Source organism: Gorilla gorilla, chromosome 15 (genome assembly GCF_029281585.2).
Source record: "Gorilla gorilla gorilla isolate KB3781 chromosome 15, NHGRI_mGorGor1-v2.1_pri, whole genome shotgun sequence".
In the NCBI taxonomy this organism is placed as follows: domain Eukaryota; kingdom Metazoa; phylum Chordata; class Mammalia; order Primates; family Hominidae; genus Gorilla; species Gorilla gorilla.
The window spans coordinates 63,899,403-63,925,038 of NC_073239.2; the positions used below are offsets into that span (position 1 = coordinate 63,899,403).

Genomic DNA, 25,636 nt, shown 5'->3' on the forward strand with positions numbered 1-25,636 from the left:
AATATTGTACCAGTTAACATATCACATTCCATACTTCATGATTCTCTGAGGTCCCTATTTACTTCTCACTTCCCACATCACAAATGTAATAAATTTACAACAGTATAATTCAAATTAATTCCATCGCTTGTGCTATTGGCATGTTTTAGCTCTAAATATGCTGTGAACCCTAAATTACAATGTTATTATTTTTTCTTCAAACTGGAGATTGATTGGCAGAGTTATTTGTAAAGGGTGAGACAGTAAATATTCTTGGCTTGAGCCATATGGTCATTGTTGCAACTACTCACCTCTGTGGCTGTAGCGTGAAAGCAGCTTTAGACAATACATAAACAAATCAGGAAAGGTGTGTTCCAATTAAACTTCATTTACAAAAAACAGTTTGCTGACCTCAGGCTGCTATTTGTTGACCCCATTTATATAGATGTTTATTAGGGAAATTGAAAGATAAAAGAAACATAGTCTTTTATCTTTACCCACTTATTTACTATACCTAATCCTCTTCATTTATTTTTATAGATCCTGGTTTTCACTGATAGCCTTTCCCTTAAGTATAAAGATCACCGTTTAGCATATTTTTGTACTGCAGTTTCACAGACTACCAATTCTCTGGCTTTTCTTTTTCAGAATATATATATTTATTTGACTCTAATTTTTAAAGTATATTTTCACTAGACATAAAATATAAATTGACAGTATTTTCAAAAGATATTTAAAGATTTAAAGATGTCCCATTTTCTTCTAGGCTGTATTGTTTCTAATGAGAAAGTAATTGTCATACATATCATCAGAATATCATTTTTTTTTCTGGCTGCTTTGAAAATTTTCTCTTTATCATTAGTTTTCCACAATTGGACTATGGTATTCTTACGTGTGGTTTTCTTGTATTTTTCTTGCTTTGTGCACCATGATATGCTTGGATCTGTGGGTTTGCTTCGTAAATTTGTAGAAAATTTCGGCCATTTTTTCTGCCCCATTCTCACTCTATTTCAGAACTTCAAGTGCACTTGTTTTCAACTATTTTATATTGTGCCCCATGTTCTTAGGTCCCTTCTCTTTATTCTTCAATCCCTCTATTTTTTTGATCTATCAGGTTGTATCAGCTCTTTCAATTTGTTTTCAATTTTACCAGTCCTCTTGCCTTTTCCAATATACTATTAAGCCCACCCATAGAATTTTTCTTTCAATTATTGTGTAGTTTTAGTTGTTCAATTTGCATCTAGTTCTTTTTTAGGGTTTTTTGTGTGCTAAAATTTCTTACTCATTTGCTCACAAAATCTGCATTTTTCTTTAATTATTTGAACATATTTTCCCATAATACTTTGAAAATATTCATAATAGCTACCTGAAGCTTTTTGCTAAATCCAACATCTGGCCTACCTTAAGGTTAGTTTTTAATAAACTACTATTATTCTGGACCAAAAGTAACATTTTCCTATTTTCTTTTCATGTCAGGTAATTTTTTATTGTTTAATGAACATTATGAATAATATATGATAAATAACTGGACTGTGCTCTCTTTCACCCTGTAAAGACTGCCAAGTTTTAGTTTAGTAGACAGTTCAATTACCTGCTGTCCCTTTTGAACCTTTGTTTGCCATTTACATTTAATGTAAAAAGTGATGAAATCTGTGGAAATCCAAGGATGTTCCTAAGCTCTTCTAACTTGGTGGGACTCACTGTTAAAATTCTGCCTCCCTCTAAATTTTAGCAGAGCTTGGTGTTAGTCTTTGTTAAGGAGTACCTAGAAAAAGTCTTTACTCTGACATGGTTTTTATTCCTCTGACTTAATCCTTTTGGAGTCTCATCAGGATGTTTAGAATTTAAGGAGGTATAATCTACCTGATGAGCTGAAATTCTGGCTTCCTTTAAGCATTGCTAGAACTTTATTATCAATTTTCTACTCACAAAAATCCCATAGAGAAGAAAATGGTAAATCACCTCATCCTTGTAGAGTCTGATCCTTAGGTAAGGATCCACACTAACTCCTATGACCCTTCTTCTACCGAGTTTTTTACTATACAGTATTTTGTCCTGCAGATAGATGCTTTTGCTGCTTTGAGTTTTAATATATGTTTCTTAAGCTTAGCCAGAAATCCATGCTCGGCTTGGAATCTACCTTGCTATGCGCATATACAGCAAATTCCCCCAAATGGAGAGCTAGAATAATCATGGGGCTCACTTCATGGGTTTCCCTCTCACAGGAAATGCAGTCTTGCACTGTCTGATTTTATTCCTTAAAATTGTAACCTCATGTAGTTTGTCCAATTTTATGGTTGTTTGTAGTAGAAAGGCTGGCTCCATTAGTATTTTCCAGATAACTTCCAAGATTTTAGCAAAGCTACAACACAATATTCAAAAGATTTTAAGGAAGACATGAGTTGTATAATGCATGTATTTTAAAGACATGGTTAACAAATATGGTTAAGTAGATAGTGTTGCTTAAATTAAAAATCAAAGAAAATTAGCACAAAGAGAAAAACAAATAATATGCTATGACACACAGATAAACTGAGTCAAAAAGTGGACAAAAATCTTTAAAACTATAAATGATGTTTTAATTTAATCTGAATAAAAATTCAGGTATGAGATCTAAACTTCTAAATTTCCTTTCTCTTCCTATAGCTTCACTCATTGAATAAGTACTCATTAGTAGTGCTCTATATATGAGGAATTCCTACAGATATTGGAGGGGAAATTGTAGGCAGTGAGTTCAATATGATATAACTTTATTGCTTGATTTTACAGCTATAATGCCAATTTATATGATAATTATTGAAACTTGGTGTATTCTCCCTTGTTTACTCACAGAACAATCTATTAATGTGCCTGCAAAAAAAAAAACGACCTTTTCAAAGGTTTCTGTACTTTGAAATGAATGAATGCATTTGCTTGTGAACTGATATTGCACTGGAGTTGTGTTGCCAATACAGCAGTAAATGAAAGGCTAACAAGCAGGAATAAGTGCTTGTTAAGAGAAATATTAATGGCCTGAAATATTCATTCAATAAATGGACTGATGTTTGCTCCTATGGAACATACATTATGATGTGGATGTAGTCAACAAACAGTTACATAATTTCTGGGTTTGACAATATTCTGAATACAGTCTCTGAGAGATGACATATATTAAGACTTGTAGAACAAGAAAGAGCTAGTCATACCAAGACCAGAGAAGAGGATTCCAAAACTAGAACTTTCTCTTTTACCCCTAAGTTCCTCCAGCCACCTTACTTACACCACAGGCCCAGGGAAAACTGACAGTACAGTGAAACACTGATTTTTCAGTGTCAACAACTCCCTACCATGACTGACAGTTCATAGGAAGGATGCCAGGTCCTTCCCCTTATATCCTCATAAGACCTGCCCCTTATGTCATATTGGCATTGACTCAAGTCTTAATACTGAATGATTATGAATAAAATATTTTAAACATTACTTGTTTACAAAAAACAGACTTGATTAGGTTTTTACTCATTCTTTCTTCTTTCTCATATTCCATTCTTTTCCCCCAGATTCATCTCTTTCTTGCTTAATTCCAACAAACAAGAATTCTTTTTAAAATTATCTTTGTAAGATAAACTTTTAGAATAGGAATATTTTTATTGTGTCCTCACAATTACTTGTACATTTATTTGCACGCAAAATTCTTTTTCAATTACTTTTTCTTTAATATTTTGAAGACAAACTCCAGTATCTGTCTGCATGTCAAGTTGCACAAAGTTTAATGTCTATATAATTCTAAATTCTGTATAAATTATCTGCTTTATCTCTATAAATAACTTTTCAAACATTTTTGCACTTGATATTTTAAAATTCATTTAAATTTATCAGAGCATGTAAATTTCCCCCCCAACATATTGTTGCTGTCACTCCATGAGCCACATCACTCAGAAGTCTAGCCAATATGGTTTGGCTGTGTCCCCACCCAAGTCTCATCTTGAATTCCCATGTGTTGTGGGAGGGATCTGGTGGGAGATAACTGAATCATGGGGGCAAGTCTTTCCTATGCTCTTTTCGTGATAGTGAGTAAGTCTCATGAGATCGGATGGTTTTAAAAAAGAGGAGTTCCTCTGCACAAGCTCCCTCTCTCTCTTTGCCTGCTGCCATCCATGTAAGACATGACTTGCTCCTCCTTGCCTTCCACCATGATTGTGAGGCTTCCCCAGCTAAGGAACTGTAAGTCCAATGAAACCCTTTTCTTTTGTAAATTTCTTAGTCTTGAGTGTGTCTTTATTAGGAGTGTGAAAACAGACTAATACAGTCGTCCTTTTTACTTTCTAATTTTAAAAAAAAATCTCAGTTATTATTTTTTTCATTTAATTTTATTTCTGCATTTGGTCTTTTACTTCTTTATGGGTTTCCTGCTAAGAAGATACTTATTATTTTGTCCTTCACACCTCTTAAGACTTTACTTATTTTTGTATCCTCTACTGGGAGAGTTCCTCTATGACATCTTTCAAACTACTTATGCCTGCCTTGTGCCTATTCTGCAATTTAGTCTAGTAATATAGTTATTTATATCAACTGTTACATTTTTATACCCATTGTCATAAATTTCTTTTCTGCAATGCTCTTTTTTCTTCATCATGTTTCTTATATCCTCCCTGCTTTCTTTGAGGATGAAATTTTATGTATTTAAAAATCTTATTTTCTGATTATTAATACCCCTACCTAATGTGGAATAGATTATTCCATTTGTCTTCTTGCTTTCATAATTGTTTTGCTCATGATTTTGCATATTTTATTCCTGTGAGATCCCTAAATGTCTTGACCAGTACTGTCTATGAGAGTAAGGATGACCTAGGCTCTTGCTTGTGTTCCTTAGGTAAAGAGAAGGAGTGCTTCAGGATGGAGAGATCTGGTTGCAGTATCATTTTTACCATTCTCTATCTTCTCTTCCCTCTACTCTTCAGTTTTCTCCCTCCAGTTCTCAGTTTGAAATACTCTAGGTCCAGGCACTGCTCTTACCCTAAGTTGGCCTGCCTCTTGGGTGTGGTCTAGCTTGAGTGAGTGTGGATGGAGATGTGAGGAGAGGAAGAACAGTAGAAACTCTGAGAGCCAACCACCCTGTTGCCCTCATTTCTATACACTGTCCATTCCAGCTCTGATTCTCTCTCAACGTTTCTCCTATTTCAGGTTAGAATTGCTGCTTTTCTGCTCCTTGGTAATGTCAGGCAATAAGCCACCCAGAATGATATACAGAGGGGAAAAAGCTCACCTAAAATGCAAAGTTATCTCTCAGACTAGCCACAAAATATTGTCACCGGCCTCATTGGCTCCAGCCTAATATTCTTACCACACTTCTCTTCCAACCAAAGCTCAGTTGTGCATTGATTACTTACTTTATCTCTGAAATCAGTCATCCTCTCCATCTCTGCCTTTTTGGAGGGGCATTTTCAATGTTGTGTTACTCAGGCAGAAAGTAGCTTACCTATGGCTAAATCTGGAAATCTTCTCATCTTACTTTTCTATGATCATACTGCTTTGTTTTTAAAACACTTTCAAATTGATTAGCTTATTTGATAATCCTAAAATTATGTGAGCCATGGGAAGCAGATTTATCATCTCCCATTCTACAGATAGAGGAAGCAAGGCCACAAAGAATTAAATGGCTTGCACAGAGCTAATCTGTTAGAAGATATTAAAATCTTCCATTCATGGGAGAACTTTCTTTACATACTGACCAAGAATAAAACACAGTCATACCCACAGTACATCATCCAGAAGAGTTCCATGTGGACTAGAGGAGTTCACGTAATTTGCTCCATGCTGTAATTTGATACTGTGATTTCTTTTTTATTATTTTTTAAGATTTTTGGGGCGTATGTGTAGTTTTTTACATGGGTATATTGCATAATGCTGAGGTTTGGGCTTCTAGTGTACCCATCATCCAAATAGTGAGCATTGAAATGTTTACCAATGTGTAATTGTTTAACCCTCACCTCCCTTTCTCTTCTCCAATTTTGGAATCCCCAGCGTCTATTATTTCCATCTTTATGTCCATGTGTATCCATTGTTTAAGTCCCATTTATAGATGAGAACATTGAGTTTTGATCTTCTGTTTCTGAGTGATTTCACTTAGAATAATGGCTTCCAGCTCCATCCATGTTGCTACAAAGGACATGATTTCATTAATTTTTATGGCTATATAGTATTCCTCATTTATATACCACATTTTTTTAATTAAGTCACCTATTAATTGATACTTAGTTGGATTCCATGACTTTGCTATTGTAAATAGTGCTGCAATAAACATAGGAGTTGAGGTGTCTTTTTTTATATAATTATTTCTTTTCCTTTGGGTAGATACTCAGTAGTGGGATGGCAGGGTTGAATGCTAGTGGCACTTTAAATAGTAGATTTTTGATAGCAACATTGCTCTGAATCTTTTATTGGAGAAATTCAATGATTTTATAATGAAGAAAATGAGTAATGCAAATAATTTAAGGAGCCATCAAACTGCTGTAAAAATAATGAAAATTTTAATTGAAGTTTTTATTTAAGTATGATATGAAATATAAATTCCTCATTATATGTTTACTGGGGAAAAATAACTGTTTAAAAAATTATATGAATTTAAATCAAATATTAAGGTATATATTTTAGTAATAAGTGATAGCATTAACTTCATTAAGTGATACTTACATTTTTATTCCTAATTTTTCAGATTTTGCATGGATTCCCCTATATTTTATCTAGATTGATTATTCAAATATTCCTTTATCATCACTACTAAAAGAGTCAGTGATATGTGTCAAAAAGAGTTTGAACTATGTTATTATTGGCTTACTGGACCTCTGTTAGTTTATCTGTCAAAGGAGGGTGATACCATCTCTTCTGCACATGTAGTAGGGTTGCTGGAGATGATAAGGATATGTATGGAATCACTTCGTATATTACAGAAGGCTGTACATAGAATTGATATCATTTTCTGCTTAAAGTTATTTTTCAATACAACTGCAACTCATAAGCTGGCTAAAATATTGGGATCCACTAGTCCATCTGTTATCACCATAAATAAAAATCTAATAAATTTAGCAAAATTCTGGCCTTGAGAAACTTTGATTTGACATTGAAATTTCTTGCCTTTTAGAGTTATCACAATTTTACTGGCAATTATTTTTCATTTTCAAAGTATGTTTAGACTGCTCTTACTTCTGATAGTTATTAATGATTTTTAACAATATTATGTTGCTTGTTTTTAGACATTATTAAGAAAGAAGTATCTAGCTGAATAGCAATAAATAAATAAATAAATAAATAAATAAAAACATTGCCAGAGACTAAAATATATTTTCTATCTGTTAATTCAGTCCAAATTAAAAAAAAAAGATAAAATACTTTATTTTGATGTGGAGCCAAATCTGCTTTAGCAGTTGTTTCTTCCCATTTATTCTTCAGGAATAAGAAATGCTATATTCCTCTAACATCTTGTTTTAGGTGATATTAAAGTCCTCAGTCATTTTGAATTTCTTTATATACTGAACATGGAGAAACTGGTAGTTCCAATATGTCAATATGAAAATTGTAATATGCCAAAAGGAAAATACAGGATGTGAAATCCTAGCTCAAATATTTCCAAACTAGAGGTGAGAGTAGCAGTTACAGGCAAAATTTTGCTTTGTAAAACCCTATTTGGCAGGATTAAGGAAAGGGATTAAACTATGAAGGATTTATTTAGTTAATATTTCAATAGATACAGCAGTTTCATTCTTATGTAGGCTATGTTCAAAAACGACTCCTAGTGGCAGGAAATGCTGTGGCAGAAAGACCCTAAGATGACTCTCAGTGATTCCTGTCTCCTGTTTTTCATATATTTGTGTAATTCCTTCAGTGTCAGGGAAAAACCGTGACTTCTTTCTGATTAACAGAACCTAAAAAATGTGACAGAATGTCAATTCTGTGATTGTATTATGTATATAAGATTCCATTTTAGCAGACTGGAGCTAGAGATTCTTCTTGTGGGTTTGAAATAAGCAGTCACTTTTGAGAAGCCCATGGGACAAACTACTGCAGGTAGCTTCTAGGACCTGCAGGCATATTCTGGGGTCTCAGGGTAGCTCCAGCAAATAACCAGCAAATGCCAGGGCCTCTATCATACAACACAAGGAAATTAATTCACATAACTTGAATAAGCTTGGAAGGCATTTTTCCCCAGTTGAGCGTCTAGATAAGAACACAGCCCAACCAACAGTCTGATTGCAGCCTTGTGAGACCCAGAACAGAGGATCTAGCTAAGCCACGCTTGGAATCCTGACACATAGAAACTGTGAGACAATAAATATGTTATTTAAAGCTTTTGACTTTGTATAATGTAATTCTTTATGCAGAAATAATAACCAACACAGCACCATCAATTTTATTGTGTTTAGCATTAAAATATCTTGAGTCAATAATTAAACCTCATATCATCTATCCTTTGAAATTATTCTGAGACTAAATGTCCGTGGCTCTGAAAAAGGGATACAATAGTAACGGTGCACGGTTTACAGAGATAAAACCATAGTTCAAGGATTTTCCTTGGCAATCTCATTTTAATTTCATTGCAGTATTTTCAATAAAGGAAACTTAAATATATAATAAATGCAATTTAATCTTCTTAAAATAAAATCTATACCCACAACATTAATTGATGGTGAAGCAATACAATAAAGTTATTTTCAATGAAATCCAAGCAGAAAAAACAGTGTCTAAAATTATTGGGAAGTCTCCTCAAAAAGAAGCATGCTTTACTTTTGGAGGAAATGTGGAATTAATAGCTGGAGTTTAAGTAGTCAGGGTTATAAGATGTACCATTTATTGATGGTGGTTGAGGATTAAGACGGAAGAAGCCTGAATTCCCAAGGACTTTGTGGAACAGAACCATCGTGTTACTTTCTGAAATGATACATCACTTAACCTGAGTGAAATAATTTTCTAGACTGTTTAAATAATGGTTAAGCCATATTTAAATCCTGGTTATTTGGAGTTTATTTACACGTTCAGAGAAAAGCATTTACAGCAGTAATCATTAATTTGTGAATCATAAAATATTATCACAGCCTGCACCTTTCTATTTGGCCGAAGAACAATGATCAACATAACCCTGGTAAAGCCATACACAAAAGTCACCATAACTGTAGCATAGAGATACACAAAAGGCTAGTATTTCAGAATAAAGTAACATGTAAAGAAAGGCAGAGTCCCACAAATGTGTGATGATTTGGGGGAAGGCAGCATAGTCAAATTTGAATTGAATTTGGAATAACTGGTAGAACCGAAATAGAGGTTATGCTATATATTTTATTTTAGATATTAATGAATGCTTTGAAGAATTATGACAATGAAGAATTTGCATATCATCCTATAGGCAATGAACAGAATCAACCTTTCTCACTTAAGATAAGCTAGGTTTTCTAGGAAAATAAAGCCCAACAATATGAAAATTTCAGAGATCAGATAAAAGGAAACTGCAGTATCCCAGAAGAGAATATAAGGCTTAAGAAGTGCAATAGATATAAAACCTAAATTACTTCAAGATACTATGCAAATGTAAAACTGGCAAAGTTTTTCAGAGAAAGTTTTTATTGTTCTCTTTCTGATGTTTAATCTTGTACCTCACACTTAGTAAGTAGACAGTAAATACTTGTTAAATACATTCCTGATTGTAAAAAAAAATCAGTTGAGAGTACATATTGGTGGTTTTATACTCAATTATAATTTATGGTTATGCAATAAAAAATCGATTATATATATACACTGTTACCTTTTGAAAAAAAAAACACCACCCCTTTAGTATCTTTCATTTAAAAGAATCTTAAAATGTCTCCATTGATAAAATTCCTAAATGTTTTACAACTCTAAGTATATATAACTGTGTACATGCACTTTCTGGAAGTTAGAAGGGTATTCTACTTTTATCTCCTGGATTATATAAGGAACATTGATTACCATTTTATTTTGCTCTTATTTTCTTTGATCTAAAACCATGTAATAAATGCATATGCTTAGACTATTGCATTTAAGCAACTAGACAAAACAAAAAAGCTAAATATAAAAATTATGCTTTTTTTCACATTATTTATTGTCTTTCCTGACTTGTCAAGAAATATTAGTCTCCTGATGCCCATAAAGATTTCAATAAAAACATAATGTCAGAAACAAGTCTGTTAAAGTAAAGAAATATGAAGAAACTGTAGTTAGTGGGAACATAATTAGAATAGCTGAGAACTAACATCTTGATTGCTAAATATTTAGGAATATCAATTAGAACAATTTGAAAGACATAGATAATTTAAAACTTTATAAATAAATGCTGCATTTTGCTGCAGATTGCCTGTATCTTCTCGTTCAAAAAAAGAATAAAAGTGCATCTTCATTAATCTCTGGTGCTGTCAACCGAATCTACCAGTAGATTCTGTCATCTGGTTTCCTATATAATCAAGCTGCTGGAAACATCTTTTCTCTGCTATATTGTGTAATGGGCATAACATTTCAATGTTGAAGCATCTCTTGGGGTTGGTTTAAGCCAATGTGTAGCTTAAACCTACACAGTCTACTGATGTAGGTGACCTGAAACCTCGCAGGTTGATTTTCCTCATTGACTGCTTCTTGCAGTTGTAAGCTTATTTCAGTTAGCCCTTTAGGTGGCAAAAGCAACCCCTTCTCACAACTTTGCTGAGTTGTAAGACACGTGCACCCATGTCTCCAGGGTCTAGCCTGCTTAGTGTGATAAAACTGAGGACAGTTGACAAAACTGTTCTATTCATCTTGTATAATTTTTAACAGCAGGGTTCTTTGAAATAGTGAGTTGTAAAGTGTATTTGTTATCTAAGACTGCCACGACAGACAGCCACAAACTGGGTGGCTTAAACAAACAAACAAACAAAAACTATCTTCTCACAAGTCTGAAGGCCAGGAGTCTGAAACCAAGGTCTTGGCAGGACCCTACTTCCTACTTCTGTAGAGACTCTAGGGGAGAATATATTCCTTGGCTCTTCCAGCTTCTTGTGGCTCCAGGGGTTCTTCAGATTGTGGCTGCATTACTGCACACTCACATTGCCTCCTCTTCTCTCTCAAAACTCCCCCTGCCTCTCTCTTATAAGAATACATGCTATTGCATTTGAGGCCCAACCAGATAATTCAAGATAAGCTCCTTCTCTCAAAATCCTTAACTTAATTACATATGTTGCCATATAAGTTAATATCCACAGGTTCCAGGGATTAGAACATAGACTTATCTTTTTCAGAGGGCACTAGCTAGCTTCCTAAAATATATATGATTTATTTTCAACTTAAGCCATCCTTTTACCCTCTCTGTATTCACTTTTTTCTCATTTAAAAATTATTTTCAGAAATTTTCTTTCATTGAATCATTAACTCTTTTGTTCATCCTCCATCTATTTAATCACTCTAGATTTACTGGTTTTCTTTTCTAGATCAAGAAATGTGATGAGACATAATGGGGTATAACATAGAATGATATTCAGTCATGCCATGAAAAAATAAGCCCAGATATTTTGAAGTATTGAAGTATATGTTTTTCCAGAGTTAAATATTGAGACATTTTGAATCTTTGATAAACTGAAATGCATGCTCCAGTTAAATCCTGTGCTATAATATTACAGAACTATTAAAATAGAAGTATTTATGTCTACATATTAATATGTAAGTAATATAGATGATACTTGGAATTTCAAATTTACAAATGGGCTTATTCTAATAAATCAATATGCTACCTTAACCTTTAGAACTTGTAAAAAATAGCCCATCATAGAAGATGAAAAATGGCATCTGGGTTTCTACTAAAGCTCATGAAGCTCACTTAAACCTCATGAAACTGCTATGACTTCACCATGAAAATATGAGTAAATAAAATATATGCAAATGCAAAGTATTTTTTAGTATTATAGTTAATTATCTTTAACATGGATAATATACTACAAGCTGGGCTCATCACAGTTTCCAAAATACCTTTGCTTACTTTGTTCTTTTTCCTAGCAGGAAACTATTTTCACACCCCTTCTGACATTTAAGTGAACACAACTCTATTCTCTTAGCCCCTTACTCTAACATACATCATAAACATAGAATTTTAAAAGAAGAAAGAAAAGAGGAATAATCTTTTAAGATTTCCTGTGAGCTAATACAGGTATAGATGTCATTGCCTTTTAGTTCAATTCCGTACATTTCGGTGTATAGTTAGATCAAGTCTACTTTGGGATGACTATACAAAATTCATGGTAAGTGGAAGAGTAAAATAATTGAAAAAATAAAATTTAAAATGTTTTTGGTTAATTTGAGTCTCAGAAGTAAAAAGCATTATCTTGAAAGATTTGCTTTGTGCATTAAAAATATATTGATCTTTGTATACTTCTATTCCCTGGCTCTCTTACATTAGATTCAAAGTTTCGAGTTACGAGAAATTCATAAGGAATACTAATTCTCATATGTTTTAGTAAATGAACTAATTGGTGTTTCAAAGTTTCATCCAGACATCTGATATGCTTTCCTAGATTAGACTAGCTAATATTACATTTCAGAAAGCAAAAATGGCGAAAGGCAGTTCATAATTAGAGAGTTCCCTCATGAGTTAGAAATGACCACTTAGAATTTATGCTATTAATAAGTTTTAAGTCTGGAACATTTTAATCATTTTTATGACTTCTTTTTAGATAACACATAATGTCCAGTTTCTTTTTTTACTACCATGAACATTTCAACTATTACAACTAACTTTACCTATGACAAAGCAAATGAGGAGTATTTTCTTTTAATGCATTCCTAATTTGTCACTCATAAATAACGTGCAGTATATAGATTATAAAAATAATGTAAATAATTACATAAGACATAATACAGAGGGAATGTTTAAAAGACAATGACATAAAAAGTCAATACTTCTCCCTAATTTACTATCTGTCAGATACGACTCTACTGCTTTTTCTTGGAATATTTGTAAACATATGGCCAGTCAAAGACAAAATTGAAAGTCACCATATATTGCCAGGTAGTAAATAAATACATATATAAATAAGCAAATAAACAAAAGAAAAAAATTCTGGTAATAAGAAAACCAGAGCAATTATCTATTCACATGAGATTTGAATAGAAAAAAAAAAGTTTGCAACTTGATCTAATTAAAGCCAGCCACCACTACAGTATGTCTTATTATTACTGAAACACTCAAAATAACTGATATGGTTTGGCTCTGTGTCCTCACCTAAATCTCATGTGGAATTGTAATCCCCACTTGTCAGGGGAGGGCCCTAGTGGGAGGTAATTGGATCATGGGGGTGGATTTCCCCCTTGCTGTTCTCGTGATGGTGAGTGAGTTCCCATGAGATCTGATAGTTTAAAAGTGTGTGACACTTCCCCCTTCACTCTCTCTCTCTTTGCTGTCACCATGTGAAGTAGGTCCTTGCTTCCCCTTTGCCTTTTGCCATGACTGTAAGTTTCCTGAGGCTTCCCAGTCATGCTTCCTGTTTAGCTTGCAGAACTGGGTCAGTTAAACCTCTTTCCTTCATAAATTACCCAGTCTCAGGTAGTTCTTTATAGCAGTGTGAGAATTGACTAATATAATAACCAACTTCCTCCTCACTAACTCTACTAGAATTCAGATAAACTTCTATGTAATTTTGAAGGCCTGTGCATTCTTTTAACTATTAAAATAAACTTGACTTAAAAATAAATTTGTAGAAACTCTAACTTGAGGAGTCAAGCTGTTCTATGCTCCATTGATTTACAAAATGTTTTCATTCTTATATTGACATAGGTCTAAAATCTCTTGGTCTAATAAAACAAAATGTATAAAAAGAAAATATCTGGAATCCTACCTGTAACAAGGAAGCTGCATCTCCCAGCTCCAGCTTCATTTATGATGCTACAGTTATAAACCCCATAGTTTTCATTGGAAAGACTCTTCACAGGGTATTCTGTGTATTCCTGAGAGTCAAATTGACCCGTCCGTAGTAATTTATTGCCCAAGCGCCACTCATAGGTCAGCACCCGTATTGGATAGGCTCTCAGTACTCTGCAACTCATAGTGACACTTCGATCCTGTCCTTGCCGGATTTCCAAGAATGCTGGTTCCACTGCAGGGGGATCTGTAGAAAAGATATGTAAAAACAGATGAAAGATGTGACTTGCAATAAGCCAAAAGCTACTCTTATTAGAAGAAGCCATTTTCAGTAACACATGCAGCAATAGAGGAGGAGTGTAGGAGGTGAATGAAGAACATATTTAAGCCCAGAAATTTTAGCTTGGGTTGGGAAATGTGATTTCCTGAGGGTAGGAAGTAAATGAGCCTCCTTGCTTTACAAATGCATTTGCAGGTGAAACTACTAGAGCTGACTGATCCTTCGTACCTCTTTCAGCAAATACTTTTAAACTTTCCTATTAATTCTAATATTATCAATATATTCCTTTTTTGTTTGTTTGGGGTCCTTTGTCTAAAAGTGGTAAGAATTCTTTTTCTAATATACAATGAAAAGATTCCTTTCTTCATTTACTTCATGGTCTGATACTGAAGGCAGCTATTTAAAAAGCTAATTTACAAAACTATATGAAAAATAATTCTACAGTGCTAAGTAAATAAGAAGTGAATGACACTATGAGAGTTGACCAGGCAAGTATGCTACAAAAATAATGCTCAGCTGTGTCTTCCAGAATGTATAGGAAATGGTCAGGTGAGTAAGCAGTAAGAGAAGGCATTCCAGGTAGAGGAATGGGTACATACAAAGGTACAAAATCTGAAGAGGAAGGGATGTTCAGAGAAATGCAGATGGATTAGCATAGCTGATGCACAAAAGAAGACCATAAGCGCTTGGGGGGAAATAAAGATGAAAAGAAAGAGACTCTATTCAAGGAATGCATTTTCTTGGTATTGAGGAAGTCTAAAATTTTTAAACAAAGGATTTATATGATCAAATAAATTTTTTTTTGGAAAAACACTGTGGTAGACAGGAAAAGCATAAACCACAGAGGGAAGAGACAAGTTTCAAAAAAATTAAATCACTGGTGAAAGCCTGAACTAAGGTGAGGTCAGTGGGACCAAAAATGATGCCTTAGGCAATGAAGTGGATAATAGTGTCAGTCATGAAGACAGTGAGGAAAAGGAGAGGTAGATTGGTGTGTGTTGAATGTGTCAATTTCATGCACCTGTCAATCACATCCAGAAGCAGTGTTTCTTCATTTCCAAACATATGGGTAATGTTTTATTTTCTCTTTGCTTTTGATTTTTTGCTTAACCGAATTGTAGTCAGATAAAATAGTCCATATGTTTTCAATCCTCTGAATTTGTTAACACTTGCTGTATGACACAATATATAATAGATTTCTGTTCTGGGTGTGCCCGCTAAGAAGGAATAGTCTGCACTTTTGAAGTGTGATTGATATGTATCTATTGGGCCAACTCTAATATCGAGGAGTTGTCCAAATCATCTCTATGGTTGTTTATTCATTTATTTTTTGCCTACTTATTCCAGTTGAATTAATTCATAACAGTATGTTAAACTCCTCTAAAAAAAGTTAAAAGTTTTAGGTATCTAATTTAAAAAATTCTCCTTGTAGTTCTGCCTCCTTTTTGCTTTACCTGTTTTGAGGTTATGCTATTAAGTATATATGAATTTAGAATTGTTTTATGTTGTCCATGAGTTGAATATTGAATACTTATCACTATAATCTCTTTTATCTCCAGCAATGCTATATATATGTGTGTGTGTGTGTATGTGTGTGTGGATACATACATATATATATATATAGTCTAACATTATTATGGCTACATTGGCATTTATTCTGTTAGTATTTGCATGTGATATTTTTCCATCCTTTTAATCTTATACTTTTAATATCTTTATAAGTATTTTTATTCTTATACTTTCAGTATCTTTAAATTTTACAAGCATCTCTTTTAAACATCATGAGCTTATGCTTTATTTTTTAGGATTTTTTTTAAGTCTGTCAATCTTTTTTTAACCCAGAGCACTCAGCACTTTATTCATTGACATTTACTGTAACTACTTATTTTGTACTTTTATTTTATTACATTTTTGTATTAAATTTACTGTAACATTATTTTGTACTATTTGTTTTCTGCTACTCTTTATTGCCTTCTTTTAGATGGATGGATTACATTATCATTCTGATCTTTTTGCCACTACCACTTGAAGATTTATTTACTCTGTTTCTACTACTCCGATTGTCTCAAAGCTTGCAACATGCATACTTAAGTTATCCAAAAACATCAATCAATACCCTTATTATACTACTGAAGAACACAATAATCTAAGGATAATTTGTTCCTTTTATTCTCATTCTAACGTGTTACTGTGTCATGAATTTCAATCCTCTCTTTTTAATAAAAAGTCTATTGTACATAGTTGGGCATGGTGGCTCACACCTGTAATCTCAGCACTTTGGGAGGCTGAGGAGGGCGGATCACGAGGTCAGGACTTCGAGACCAGCCTGGGCAACATAGCGAAACCCCATCTCTACTAAAAATACAAAAATTAGCCGGGCATGTGGCGTGTGGCTGTAGCCCCAGCTACGTGGGAGTCTAAGGCAGGGGAATCGCTTGAACCCAGGAGGCAGAGGTTGTGGTGAGCCGAGATTGCACCGCTGCACTCCAGCCTGGGAAACAGAGCTAGACTCTGCCTCAAAAAAAAAATTATATTGTACATTATAGTATAATATGGTATACCTATAGTATTTTTTAAAATGTCCACATATTTGCTAGCTTATTTGCCCTTCATTCGTTCTTTCATTGTAGACTTTCCATCTGTGATGACCTTCCTTGTGTCTGAAGTTATCATTTAGATCTATCATATCTTTAGTGAACTTTTTGATCATGATTTTCTAAAAAATATATTTTAGTTTGTGGGGCTGGGAAACCAAGAGCTCTTAATGCTATACCCAAAGACTGAAGTTCTTTATAGGACACCATACACACGAAATAGTGCTATGTTTTCCTAAGGAGATCCAAGACTTAGCCACTCATAAGCAGGCAATAATCCATGATTAGTGATGTGGGGAAGTAAATAAAGGTCTCAAAGTATACGTATGTCTGTATGTATGTGTGTGTATACATTTTTATGTTATATATATATATACACACACATACATAGATATGTGTATATATACACATATATGTACATGAAATATAATTTTCATTTTTATATGTACGTGTATATGCACACATATGTAGAATTTCTGTGTACATATTATACATATAATTATACATATTATGTATACACATGTACATATGTGTACATATAAGTTAAAATACATATATATATTTTAATATTTTATATATACACATAAGTTTTATATACACATATATGTATATATATTTAATGTTTTATATATACATATGTGTATGCGTGTATATATATATACACACACACACACACACACACACATAAAACATTAAAAGGTATTTTCCTTGTAGGTTGGCAGGCTTTGTTCTTTCAGCGCATCATTATATAATCCCACTGTCTTCAGATGGCCATTGTTGGTGTAAAGAGGTCAACTCAAAGTCTCACACTTTGACGTGAATGTCTTTTTTTTCCTCCAGCCACTTTCGAAATACCTTTGTCATTGCTGTTCTGCAGTTTCAATATACGGTTCCTAGTGATGAGTTTCTTTTTACTTATGGGTTTGAAATTTGTTGGGCTTCTTAAATCTGTTAAGTTTGGTGTCTTTCATCTGAGGTAATTTTGGAAAATTCTCATCATTAGCTGTTTAAATAACACCTCTATTTCCTTCTTTATAGCCTCATTAGATGATCCTGTTCATTCTGCTTTTGATGTCTTTTAACCCGTTTTCAAATTTTGCACTTGTTGGTTTTTCTGTACAGCATTATGAATAAACTCGTCTGAGCTAATTCAGTTCTTAAATCTTTCTCCAATCCTACGTAATCTGCAAAATATATATTGTGTATTGATTCCAATAATGTATACTTCATTTATTCTTTTTCTGTATAGTTATTTTGTATACCTGCCACACCACTTTTTTGTATGTTTCCACTACCTGAAAAAGTAGTTAAGCTTACCTTCCATTTCTTTAAACAAAGTAATTGTTTTATACTGCCTGATAATTTTTTTTTTTTTTTGAGATGGAGTCTCACTCTGTCACCCAGGCTGGAGTGCAGTGGTGCAATCTCAGCTCACTGCAACCTCCACCTCTCAGGTTCACGCCATTCTCCTGCCTAAGCCTCCCGAGTAGCTGGGACTACAGGCACCTGCCACCACACCTGGCTAATTTTTTGCATTTTTAGTAGAGACGGGGTTTCACCATGTTAGCCAAGATGGTCTCGATCTCCTGACCTCGTGATCCACCTGCCTTGGCCTCCCAAAGCACTGGGATTACAGGTGTGAGCCACTGCACCGGGCCACTGCCTGATAATTTCAGTTGAAGTTTTGAGGAAGTTTTTCTGTTGGTTTTCTTTCAAAGTACTGTCTTCCTGTGTGTTCTTGATTAATTTTGATCAACTTGATTCTATGCTATTTGTTGCCCTTTAAAAATATTTATAGGATATTCTGATGACTAAAATGATGGTTTCTTTCTCCAGAGAAAATTTGTGTCCACGGGCAACTATAGACATCACTGTCTAGGATCACATTTAAGTGCATGACTTGAGGCTGATTTGAATTATCAAGTGACTTGAATTTGAGTTAAAAATCCATATAAAGGTCAACTTGTAACTATAATTTCAAGAATGGATAACCACATCATCCCATACTGTTCATTTCAAAGTCACACATTTCCTGCACTCCCTTGGGAGTGGGAATGTGTAGATTGGGTTTACTTCTGCTTTACTCCTACCCTACAGATATAATCCTTTGAGTTCCAACTTCTTGGGAGACAGTTCTACCAACAGATCCCTCCCCTAGTGAATATTCTGGGTTTGAAGTTCTGCACCCCTTGCCCAAAGATGCCATCAGAATTGAAGCTCAAATTTGTCCATATTCAGCAAATACCCTCAAGGCAAATGTAAATTCATTGTACTTCTTTCATTAAATTTGACAAGGTATTTTTCAAATAAACATTTTAAATGTTTTTAATATTAATTTTACAATATTGTCCAGATTTTAGTTGTTTACATTGGAGAGGTTTTACATAATATTTTGTCTATTACATGCCTAGAAACATGTATCTGATTGTCAAGGGAAAAAATGGATCTTAAACTCAGAAGAAAGGGCTGACTGAAGGTTACAGTTATTAAGATAGCTCAGAGTGAGTATAGACAAAAATAAGTAAAATGCCAAATATGAACTTTACTCTTGAATATAATCACTTATGGGGTTAAAGAAAAATAAAAGCTTTTAAAGGAGAATAATCATAAACAATCAGTGAGATGTGGGGATCTAGAGTGTTATGTTACAAAAATTAAAGGAGCTGCACGTTTTAGAGAACAAGAGTGGTCAAAAGTACCAAATGCTATCAAAAAACAAGTTAAGACTGAAGATATGTAAAACATATATTTTTTCTTTGACAAGTTCAGTACCATTAAGGAATACAGTGAAAGCATTTTTTCTGTGTATTATATATAATTTGGGTTTGGGGTATGTGAATTGATGGTTAAACTGTAGAAATAATGAGTGATAACTGTTCAAAAACACTGTCCATGATTTTAAAAGATAATTATTTATGATGATTGTACCTTAAAATATATTAGGAGCTTATAAATTTGTCACTATATCCACTACCACTATCATTATTTCTCACATGGACTACAACAAATTCCCTGCAGTATACTTGTAATAGGTCAATGTACTTCTTTTGTTCTCTCATTCTTCTGAGATTTGCCAAATGCGTGTTTAACAGAAAAATCAGCTCATGTTACTTTCCTGTTCAAAAAACTTTATGGACTCACCCTTGTTTGCTATTCAGGACTTCAAGGTCCTGCAAGTTCTGGCTCTGGCCATATTCTCAACTATTCTTGTCTTGATGACTATGTCCCAAACACATAAGTTTTCTTCTTGTTTCTACATGACAAGTCTTTTGTAGACGTTAGACCTCTAATTTGTTCTTTCTGCCTGAGATGTTCTTTCCTTTGGTCTTTCAATAGCTGGCTCATTCTCATCATTCAGATTTTACCTCTTTAGGAAGCCCATCTTTGATGACAAGTTAGTAAAGTAACTTCTCCTTTGGTTAATTTTTATTTATCATTGCATATATTTTCTGCATATGTTCACTCTTTGTTCATATCTTGTTTATGTAAGCTCCATTACAAAGGGACCTAAAATTCCCCAATCATTGTTGCATCCCATGTGTTTATTACAGTATCTGTCATTATAATTGGTGATATATCATTATTCATTGAATAAATGAATACTTGAGTGGTGTTAAAAGAGTAAAGATGTACACATTCTCTTCAAAATTCCTCCCATCAAGACCTGGAGTTTATGTTCATTTCATTAAGTCTGGATGGGCTCTGTGATTATTTTCACTATTAGAACACAGAGCAGAAGTGATGCTGTGCCAATTTCTGGGACCAGGACACAAGTGTCTGGCAGTTCCACTTCCTATCTTTTGAAGCACCCACTCTGGAAGCGCTGAACCCCATGTAAAACTTCAACCTCTCCTCTGCAGAAACCATGTGAAGAGGACCAGAGACAATATGGAGAAGGAGAGGGCAGAGTTTAGCTTAGACTTCCACTTGTCCCGTCCAAGGTTCCAGACACAAGAAACCATCTTGGACATTAGAGACCAGATCAGCTATCCACTAGTTAGAATTACTATGATTAGATATAATAAAATGTGGTTCTTTTAAGCTCTGAAGTATTGGAGTAGTTTGTTACATAGCAAGAAATAACTGAAACAGATGACTTCTATCCTTCAAAAGTCAAGAGTCTGACACTATGAGTGGAGTCAAAAGGACAAGGAGGCAAAACATTAAGGCACAGTTTAAGGGACAGTCTAAGCTGGTTCAGGAATGAAAGAATTCAGAAGGAAACTCATGGGGGAAGATAGCCAACAGATTGATTTGCTAGAACAACTTGAAAACTGGAAAAGCAAATACATTGAGGACAAAGGTATCCGGGAGCCAGAATGTTTCAGTTAAAGAACAGGATATTGTTGCAATTTAATAGCTCACAGGTAGAGAAGTTTGGAATGATTACAAAATCAAAGATATGACCGTTGGAATGTAATACTGAAGTGGAGATTAATGATACTACAGTCAAATGCTAGTAAGTTAAGTGAATACAGTCTTTGCTCTCAAGTTATATTTGTATTTGCCTAGCAAAGTTAATGTGTTTGTAGCTATTTTTTTTCTTCTTACAAAAGGAGAAATTTCCTTTTAAGTGGAAGAGGTTATCAGTGTAATTAATTATACCTAATGGGAAAATATCCCCAAACATATATTTACTTTTTTATAGATGATTTTTGTGAGAATTCTTTGAAAGTATCCGACTTAATGAATTATTACCAGCAATGGGGGTTTTTCTAGACTCTCTCTATATATGAATGTCATTTGTCCACACCTGAAAGATTCAGCCCATTCAATTTTCAATGGCCTGTAAGGAAGAATGATAATGTTGGGTTAAAATTCTTCAAACATAGTCTATTTTCATAAAGTTTAATAGAGTCTGAGTTGCAAAGCATCCCTAAATTAAAGGCTATTTAAAAGGCCTTTTATTTAAAAGACTGCCCACACTACTTTGATTCCAGGGTGGTTTCTTCACCTCAAAAAAGCTAAATAATATGAAACCAAGCGCACTCATTATAGTGCACTCAAGTCTGCCAATGGAAAATTTGTCCTGATAGATGGTTCATTTTAAGCATACTAGCTATTAATAGTTGGACATTTCATTCTTTGGAATATCCAGTGAGAAGGATAGGCCTTTGCAGTTATGATGAAATGTATAGTGTGAAAATTTCGAATATGATGAAAGAAATCTTCAGGTGTTAAAAAAAAGTTAGAGCTCACTATTGTGATATAATCAGTTTTTTATGGCATAAAATTTATTCAGAATGTTTTTATGAAGTATTCAACATGAAGAAAATGAAATATATAGGAATATTATGAGAAAAATCTACTTAGCATATTCTGAAATGCTTAAAAGTAGGATTTCTTAAGAAAAGTAGGTGCCTGTGTTTTGTTCAATTAAAATATATGATTCTTATAATATACTATATTATACAAGTTTTTTCACTTATACTAAGATAGTTGGTTAAAAAGTCTATTTATGAAACTACCACATGACATGTATACTGAAGGATGATGATTATAAAAATAAAGATTATATTTCTTGACACTGAATATTTACTAAATGCTAGATACTGTGTTAAGATATTCACACATATTACCTTTTTTATAACAATAACCCATTTATAGAAGAAAAAGAGAAGACAAACAGAAAAATTAAGCAAGTCACCCAGCTAAAAAGTAGCAGACTAAGGAATCAAACAAGGCAATCTGATTTCAGAATGCATGCTCTTAAAAACAGCCTATGTCACATTATTTCCAATTGCAGATACTACCAGTGGTTCATGAATTAGCTCTCTCCCTAAAAGAGGACTTTGAAAATCTTGCCTTACTGGTTATTTAAAGTTATCAATTAAAATAGAGGTTGACCTACTCACACCATCATTTAAAATTCACAACCTTGCAAAGGCAAGAAAAAAAAGTCATGCTTTGTGGAAAGCATCAAAGTATTACAATAAAACTACTAATTTAAAGAAAAATGTTACAGAGTTTTGAATCAAATTCAAACTGCAGTATATATGGCAATGTACTTCATGTAAATTAATTTTGGTATTACCCATATATTATAATCTATACAAGTGTTTGTAGAATATTAAATGTCTGAAGGTAAAAGTGTAACCTTTCAAAGTAATTAAGGATTTTAGTTGTAATAAAGTCATTAAGTAACAAGTGCCCAAGATTAATGATTTTAGCATTTTCTTTTTGTATCTACTGGCTCAAGATGTCCAGCAAGGTTTCTAAATACTTAGTTCTAATATTTAAATCCATATAGAGATATCTACCTTATTTGGGAAGAATAATGCATGAAAATACCAGATTATAGGAAAATGTTTATTTGTGTGTATTTCTTAATAAGGGGATGAGCGAGTAAGTAGTTCATGCATTTTTTTGACAGCATAAATAAAATTTTGCATTTATCTCTTGAAAAAAAATTGCCAGTTTCAATGAGTACCAGAACTGTAAGCAAAGCAATGTTTTTAATTTTAAAAATAATAAAAGATTTTTAAATAAGTAATAGAACCTTCAAATGAATATTAAAAAATATTAATATAACCTGTTTTTAAATATTTAAGGGAGTGTGAGACAATGGACGTGAAATATGCATGGGCTGTCTTCAATCACGTACAGTTGAAAGAGAAGTTGAAACAGTCCTGTCTATTTGGAGGACTTCGTATAAGTACAATCTTAATTATTTAACCATTAGAGGAGCACTGAGAAATACGTACTCATTAGAGTGATTTCCTCTCGAGCCACATCTTCCCAAGTCAAAAGCATGCCCAACCAAATACATGTGGTCTGGTTCTTTGTTGGGATTAAAGTCATTTAAGGAAAATTGTGCTCATAATTATTTACAAATGCAATATTTATAAAAGAAAATCTAGGAGTTAGAGTATTAGGTCAGTGAATTAAATTCTTCCATTGCCCATTAAGATGAGTGAAATTGCTACAATTAATATATGACAACCTCTGTCTCCATGAACACATAGAAGTGTTGGCAGGGTGGTGTGCCTGAAGAGAGCATGGAAGATCTATACTTCACCTTCATCAATCCTTACCCACTGCATCTTTTCTATTTGGCTGTTCCTGAGTTGTATTCACTACAGTTGTCCCCTCTTATCCATGCAAGATACATTCCAAGATCCCCAGCAGATGACAGAACTTGCAGATAGTACTGAACACTATATTTACTGTATTTTTCTTATACACACATACATACCTATGATAAACTTTCATTTATTAATTAGGCACAGTAAGAGATGGACAACAATAACTAATAATAAAAGAATGATTATAATATACAGTAATAAAAGTGATGTAAATATAGTCCCTTCTCTTCTCTCTTAAAATACTATAAGGAAAGAAGCTGCAGATGCTGGGAAAGAGTGAGTGACTGACCCCCAGGGCTTCACAACCCCACCAATGACTTCAATAATCCTAAGCATGAGAAAACCCCTTGACTCTCCGGGGGCCTCCAGACTAACACAGAAAGCTGCCTAGATATTATGTAGAGGAATTGCTCCAGAGAAGGAACTCATTCTGGGTCCCACATGTTTCTGAGCCCTGAGCAGGTGCAACATGGTGCCATTCTGAGACCTCAGTCCTCAAAGAACTGTGACCTGCCCTGGGGCTAACACCACCTCTGGCACTGCTGGCCAAGGTGGAGGGTGGGAGGCTGCGCACTTGCACACACTCTGAAGACAAATCTCCCTGATGCTGATGCTGCAGGCTATTATGAGACCAAGACAAGGGGAGATCACCTGCTCCACAGGTGCCTGCCTAAGCTGCTCCCACTGACAGTGGTTCCACCCTCCCCAGAGACAGGCTTACAGTGCAGCAGGCCAAAATCCCTGAAGGTAGATGCAAAAATCCCCAACAAAATATTACCAAATAGAATTCAGCAGCACATCAACATAGTACTGGACGTCCAAGCCAGAGCAATTAGGCAAGAAAAAGAAATAAAAGGCATCTACACTAAAAAAGATGAAGTCAAAGTGTCCCTCTTTGCTGATGACATGATCTTACGTCTAGAAAAATATAAAGACTCCATTTAAAAATTCCTAGATTTGGGCTGGGCACGGTGACTCACACCTGTAATCCCGGCACTTTGGGAAGCCAAGGCGGTGGATCACGAGGTCAGGAGTTCAAGACCAGCTTGGCCAACATGGTGAAACCCCATCTCTACTAAAAATGCAAAAAAAAAAAAAAAATTAGTTGGATATGGTGGTGTGTGCCTGTAGTCCCAGCTACTTGGGAGGCTGAGACAAGAGAATTGCTTAAACCTGGGAAGCAGAGATTGCAGTGAGCTGAGATCGTGCCACTGCACTCCAGCCTAGGAAACAGAGCAAGACTGTCTCAAAAAAAAAAAAAAAATCCTAGATTTGATAAATAAATTCAGTAACGTTGCAGGATACAAAATCAACACATAAAAATCAGTAGTGTTTCTATATACCAATAATGAACCAGCTGAGAAAAAAATCAAGACAACAATCCCACGTACAATAGCTACAAAAAAATAGGAATAAATTGTCCTTGCGATAGTTTGCTGAGAATGATGGTTTCCAGTTTCATCCACGTCCCTACAAAGGACATGAACTCATCATTTTTTATGGCTGCATAGTATTCCATGGTGTATATGTGCCACATTTTCTTAATCCAGTCTATCATTGTTGGACATCTAGGTTGGTTCCAAGTCTTTGCTATTGTGAGTATTGCCGCAATAAACATACTTGTGCATGTGTCTTTATAGCAGCATGATTTATAATCCTTTGGGTACATACCCAGTAATGGGATGGCTGGGTCAAATGGTATTTCTAGTTCTAGATCCCTGAGGAATCGCCACACTGACTTCCACAATGGTTGAACTAGTTTACAGTCCCACCAACAGTGTAAAAGTGTTCCTATTTCTCCACATCCTCTCCAGCACCTGTTGTTTCTTGACATTTT

The 25,636-nt window shown here is 34.2% G+C and overlaps 1 protein-coding gene across 2 annotated transcripts in view; it reads right to left on the bottom strand.

Moving 5' to 3' along the window:
- Positions 1-25,636, bottom strand: part of MDGA2 (MAM domain containing glycosylphosphatidylinositol anchor 2) — an 834,858-nt gene that overhangs the window by 102,806 nt on the left and 706,416 nt on the right. For both annotated transcript variants that reach the window (XM_004055127.5, XM_055362264.2), the window contains exon 9: positions 13,818-14,087. In XM_004055127.5, coding sequence (XP_004055175.2) covers positions 13,818-14,087 — 270 coding nt within the window. The remainder of the gene's footprint in view (positions 1-13,817; positions 14,088-25,636) is intronic.